General features: G+C 50.2%; 2 protein-coding genes across 2 annotated transcripts; one reads left to right on the forward strand and one right to left on the reverse strand.

The window, feature by feature from the left end:
• Positions 1-253: 253 nt before the first annotated feature.
• Positions 254-820, forward strand: UHO2_00409 (uncharacterized protein; the record flags this gene model as incomplete). The annotated part of the gene is made up of 2 exons (XM_041557029.1): positions 254-656; positions 747-820. 2 exons carry the CDS (start codon positions 254-256, stop codon positions 818-820), a joined length of 477 nt encoding a protein of 158 aa, XP_041412963.1.
• A 340-nt stretch (positions 821-1,160) lies between these two features.
• UHO2_00410 (uncharacterized protein) lies at positions 1,161-2,315 on the reverse strand (the record flags this gene model as incomplete). The annotated part of the gene is made up of 1 exon (XM_041557030.1): positions 1,161-2,315. One exon carries the CDS (start codon positions 2,313-2,315, stop codon positions 1,161-1,163), a length of 1,155 nt encoding a protein of 384 aa, XP_041412964.1.
• Positions 2,316-6,426: the final 4,111 nt, after the last annotated feature.

Raw genomic sequence — 6,426 nt, forward strand, 5'->3', positions numbered from 1 at the left:
TCGGCTCAAAATCGGGTTGAGTCGCAGCAGATCCTCCTAAGAAAAAGGGCATGCGTGGCAGAAAGGAGAAAGTTGGAATTCAGCTGAGTCGGATTGGGCAATCGGCACGTTTTCTCCCGGCTTCTCTGCGAGTGTGCTCAGCAGCCACTGTGGCCACGGTTTTTCAACAAGGATTAGATCGAGACAACTTCAGCATCATCCACCATCACAACTTGCTTCTACTTTAGCAACTCATATCACGTATACTCACAACATGCCTCGTTCAAGTGGACGATCCTCTGGCGGCCGCCCCGCCCCTTCGCGCTCTGGCCTATCGGGCTCGCGAGGTGCTCACACCATGGCCGCCCCGCAACAGCAGCAGCACCAGCAGCCTCCTCAGGCATACACACAACAGCAGCCCGCTATGGCACAGCAGTCGCCTGGTCCCGGTCTCTTCGGTCAGATGGCCTCCACCGCCGCTGGTGTCGCTGTCGGCTCGACCATGGGTCACGGTCTCTCCAACATGCTTTTCGGTGGTAGCGGCTCTGCCCCTGCTGAGGCTCAGCAGGCACCACCCCAGGCTTACGACCAGGGCGCCTACGCCGGTCAGCAGCAGCAGAACATGGGTGTCAGCTGCGAGCAGCAGAGCAAAGACTTCATCAAGTGTCTCGAGAGCAGTAAGTGTCACAACGCAGATGGATTTGATGCTCCACATGGGGGCCCTCCCTTACTGACCTTCAAACTCCTTCCACCTTTGCTTTTGACAGCCAACGACATGAACTCGTGCTCGTACTACCTCGAGCAGCTCAAGGCTTGCCAGGCCGCTGCCCGGCCTTACTGATCTCCGGAATGTCAGCCGTGGAAACCGTGTATCTTCAATTATAACCCAGCATAATCATTAGATCAATCCAGCGTCTCCATTCTACACAGGGTCATGATGAGTGCAGATTCGATTTGTGCGATCATAGGATATTAGATACAGTAGGACTACAGATGAGCTTGGTGATGGGGATTGCTTTGCAAATGCAATGACAACAAGTACAACGTGATAACAAGATGATGCAACCGACAGATGCAAACGATGACCGGAGTTGTGACGACCGAGAATGCGGGTGTGACAGACGACGTGTCAATTTGAACGTCATGAGGACAAGTGAAGCAGTGATGAGTTGCGGCGCATCCTATGGATCCTCGTCGCCGAGACGACCAAAGCTGAAGCCTTCGTCTTCGTGACGCGGGCCAAGATGAGGATCCTCGTCTTCTTCGTCGTCAGGCATATCGTGGAGAGCAGCATTGTCTTGATCACGGTCGCCGCCTTCGAGTGCAGCATCATGCTCAGGACCAGAGTCAAGGTTGCGGGCCAAGGGTCCACCTGCGCGCAAAGCTTTTGGTGGCGAGACAGAATGAGGTGAAGAGAACTTGCGCATGGAGCCGGAACAGGAAGAGATCGACTTGCGTCCCAATTTGTGAGCTGCTCCACTGGGCACACCCAGCGAGGCTTTGTCACGCGGCGCTGCTGCACTCTTGAGCCGTGACTCTTCCATCCTGCGTTCACGTTCGCGCTCTGCGAGTATCGCCGCGTTCTGAATAGCAATGGATTGCTCAAAGCCCATGGCCTGGACCTTTCGACCAGGTTGAAAAGCACCAGATGACTGTGCCAGCTTCTTCTTGACCGCAACGGTGTCTCGAGACCAGCCAAATGCTTCCAAGGGAGGACTGGTGCCGAGATTGGATGCTTCGTGCACGGACAAGCCGAGCAAGGCGGACTCAAGCTCAGCCTCCTTGGATGGATCGCTGAGTTGTACCGTTGTGATGCCATCATTGACTTCACGCATGGCACGGAGTGAGCGGATAGCGTCACGGAGGATTTCCGTCTCTGCTCGAAGTCGGTCCTTGGTAGGCGTCGGTGTTGCCTCTAGTGTCGAGAGGATGCGTTCATTTCGATCAAGTCTCTGCTCGAGCTCGAACTCAGAGCAGAGATGGATGGGTTTCTGGACGGCCGCCGAGTTGCGAGACGTTCTTGGAATGAATGCAAGTGAAGCTGCGCGATTCGATACGGACGAGTTGCGGATGCCACTTGGCACACTGTTTGTAGTAGGGAAACTTGTGCGAGACTGAGGCGACTTAACAGATGGACGAGAGCTGCCAACGATGCCGGCAAAGCCGGTGGTCGTCGGCACCCTTGGAGAGGGGGGGGATAGGTGCTCGACCTTGACATGGTTCGGAGAGAAGGTAGAGCTTTCCACCTTGAGCTTAGCGGGAAGCGAGATGGACAGATTGGAGGTGTCGCCTCGCAAAGGCTGCTTTGAGCCGGTGGGAAGCAAAAGTCCGTTCATACAAGGACTGTATATGGTGGAGGAGGAGCTAATGACCGATTATATGGGAAGAAGGAGGTGTCGATCAGTCTTCTGTCCAGTGGCATGTTCCGAAGCTGGGATGATCGAGTTTGAGGTACCTCCGCGAGCTGCTTGGGTTAGACCGAGGCAGGTGGTTGAAAGCTGGCGCAAAAAGTTGCAGAACGTAGGCGAAGACTCGCAGGAGAAGTCGGCAGAGAGACCTTAAGCAATGGATATGAACTGTGCCAGCTAGAAGAATACGCGAGGATGTGAGAGTGCGAGGAGCTGCTTGATATGAGCTGTCGGAAGTGCCGGATAAATGCTTGCTGCGGCGGAGAGATGCGGAGAATATAGAGCTGCCAAGTACGAGTGCTGAATATGCAGGAGAGGAGCGCTTTGAGCTTGCGAATGAAAAACGAACAAGGGTCTGAATAAAAAAAAGAGAGCGAGCGAGTAACTATGTGTGTGGAAAGCAAGAAAGGTGCAAAATGTCAAGTGAAGCTTGGCTTTAAACGAGACAAAATGGGCAGAAATATCACACTCGCACTCACGCACGACCGCGGCCCCACAGCGAAAGACGAACACAAGCGCCACACACTACAGTAAGACTGTGAGTGACAATATAGTCGTGCCGCTCTGGTACAGCACAGTTGGTCCGAGTGACAGAGTGACTAGACTCTCAGACGCCAATGGCTTCACACGCACAAGCCATCGACAAAGAGCCATCTCACGAAGCACAAACAGGCCGCAGATTAGGGGTTGCAAATGCCTTAAAGTGAAGATGGAAGCACCGAGCAAAATGCTCGAAATCACCAGGGCCACAGTTCATATTTTGTCCCATCTGTGTCGTCACAGCCTGGGCGTGGCATGAACGTTGCTGTCCGACGAGCGGCTTCTGCACAGAGATGAAGACCGCTGTGATGTCGAGCTCTGTTAGTCGTCGTTGTTGTTGTTGTTTTCCTTGTGCCTGAGCGACAATCCAATCTCACATGCTCCACCACGGAGAGCTTACTTCCTTGCTGAAAAGCTTCTCGTGTGTCAGGCATATGAGCTGTGCTTCTTGCTGATCTCACCATTGCACTCGCAGACGTCGGCACATATCTTTCCAGTGCTCTTATCATCGTATGCCTGTGAACGTCTGAAGGTGCACTTTAGGTTTCAGTGTTCATTTTTGGTGCCTTTGATTCGTGCATTGCTTTTTCAGCCATCCCCACTTTTTATTTTATTTTTATTTTTATTTTTTTTCTTTCTAATTTCGTCAACGAAGCCAATTCAGGGTCTTCGTCAAGAGCAACGAAGCACGGGCCAACGCTCGACTGCCAACTGCAGTCCACAGCCTCAATTCGTGACTATTCCGGAAGCCGGGTGTCACACGCACACTCATTTGCACCTACACATCACCTTTTCACTGCAAAAAGCCACGACTCGTCCAAAAGGGCGGAGACAGAGGCTACTTCTGATGCGACAGAGTGGAGGTCCATCTACCGAAAGAGGACATGTTCATCAAGCCCATGAAAGAGTGATGACCATCGTTTAAGCACGACAAGCTGAAGGGAGTTGAAGCATGTGACACCTCGGAGTAGTTGCATGCAGCATCTCGGAGTATGCAACTTCTACTCCAAGGTCACATCCAATTGCCAGCCTTGCTCACTTGGGTTTAATGCAATACCTGGATTGATTGTCAGACATCAAGACACCAGTCAGTAAGTAGCCAGTGTAACCTCACTATAGCACTCACTCATGTTTTTGACCTCACTATGCTAGACATCATATATGCATATGAAGAACATTGATAAGTATATAAACAGTCACACCATCCTGTAGATAGCATGCATTATCATCACAATTAAAAGCTGTGATCATTGACTTTGACACAAGATTTGATTGACTCAGAATGACACCCTTCAACTGATTAAGGGTCTGACTACTCTTGACCGTACTGTCATAGGACCGGAAGCGCAGGAAGATCTAGAATCATCTGAAGAGTGGCACAGGAATCATGGAATCAGGCCAAATGAGAGTCTACAGCAGAGTTAACCGATATTGGTAGTAGGGAAGGTTTATGACAGGTCTCTGCCAAATTGGTAGTAGAGATGGGTTACAACAGGTCCCAGCCAAATTGGTAGTAGAGATGGATTATGGCAGGTATCAGCTGAATCAGCACAAGTGGGACTTTATGGCAACACCTGCTGGAGCCAGTAGTATCATAATCATATGGCAGATCCCACAGAAGATTGGTAGGAGGATGATGGTAATGTGGATCACACGATAAAGATTAGTGGCAAGGACATCTGAGGTCACCACCAGATGAGGTAGGGGCCCTACATGACAATGAAATCGGCATAAGGAGATGGGTGCCAGAGTCAGGAGGTAGATGAAAGAGGGGGGGGGGTGCACTGCCACTAGGATGAAGTGGGGCAACCCCTATCAACAATGAGATGGTGCTGGCTCTCCTCAACCCAGGAGCAGGAGAAGCAGGGGCCAGCAAGGAGGAGACACCTCAGTAGAGACCTCTACCACAGTGCTCAACAAAGAGGGTACTCTCTGGAGAGAGAGCTGGAGCAGAGTCACAGGTGACATTGCAAAGATGTATATGACCATACCTTCTCATCCTAAGTGGTCAAGTGGATCCCCATCCACTCTACACCATACATAACTAATTATCACTTCAGCATAAGTATACTTAGTTTCAGTCAGCAAGTTGCAATCATAATAGATTGCTTCCATTGTAGTGCATGTGTCATATCACCACTCACTGACATCCAAAGGTGGTTCATAGAAACCTGTGGTCCAGATAATGATTGACACCGAAGGCAGTTCATAGTAACCAGTGGTCCAGCTCACAATCATAGAACCAAAGGCAGTCGTCCAATGTGGTCTGGGGATCACTTCAAGCACTCAGTCGACACACTGGACACTCGTGTCGGCGCCAACCACATCATCCATGTCATGGGGCCAGATGCGCAGGAAGCAAGAAGACCCGAATTTATATGAAGAAGAGCACAGGAATCACAGGATTGGGCTAAGTGGAAGCTTATGGCAGAGTTCACCAAGATCTGTAGTAGAAACAGCTCTATGACAGTTCCCAACCAATTCAGTACAAATGGGGAGGTTATGGCAAAACCTGCTGGAATCTGTAGTATCACAATTGTATGACAGATCCCACATGGGAGATGCCAATCTCATGAATCTCACCACAAGACAGATGTCAATACCATGAGTGGGTGGCAAAGACATCTGGGTCTGCCATCAATGAAGCAGGGGACCTGCTTGGAAATGAACCCCAAGTGGGTAGATGGGAGGAATGAAAGGGGGTGCAAATTGCTGCTCAGATGAGGTGGGAATGGCCCCTGTTGATGATGAAATGACAAGAGGACTGTCCATCCACAAGAAGCAAGAGACACAGTGCTGGCAAGCAGCAGCACAGGATGGACAGAGGGGATGGGAATGATGAGGAGGAGGGGCAGTGTTGGAGAGGCATGCCAAATCAAAGGCAGAGTTGCAGGCAACACTGTGAGAATGGTTATATAGCATCACTCCTTGTCAAAGCTGTTGAGTGGATCCAGTATCCACTTTACACCATACACAACTAGTTATCACTTCAGCATAAGTATACTTAGTTTCAGTCAGCAAGTTGCAATCCCAAGTAGATTGCTTCCATTGTAGCATGTGTGTTGTATCACTGCTCACATCCGAAGGTGGTTCATAGTAACCAGTGGTCTGGATAGCGATTAGAACCGAAGACAGTTGTCCACTGCAGTCAGGGGATCACTTCAAGCACTCAGTTGACACACTGGACACTTGTGTTGGCATCAACAACATCATTCACACCATATCTTGGTGTCTTCACAATACATTCATTGTTATTGATCATGCTGAGCTACCTCTGGATGGAGTGTCCACAGTGGTCAGTCGAAACCTGTAATAGCAAACACACTACTACATCTTAGAGCAAGAAAAGTCATAGAGGCTTTTCTATGACATATCTCAACCAGAATAATAATACACAGCATGCTACCCCTTATCTTGACAGGACCTGTAATAGATGTGGTCCTATTACAGATATCAGGTTTCAGGCACGAGACCCCTGACACGTACGATCCTTGACACC

The sequence above is a fragment of the Ustilago hordei genome, assembly GCF_900519145.1.
Source record: "Ustilago hordei strain Uho2 genome assembly, contig: UHO2_contig_01, whole genome shotgun sequence".
Taxonomy (NCBI): Eukaryota; Fungi; Basidiomycota; class Ustilaginomycetes; order Ustilaginales; family Ustilaginaceae; genus Ustilago; species Ustilago hordei.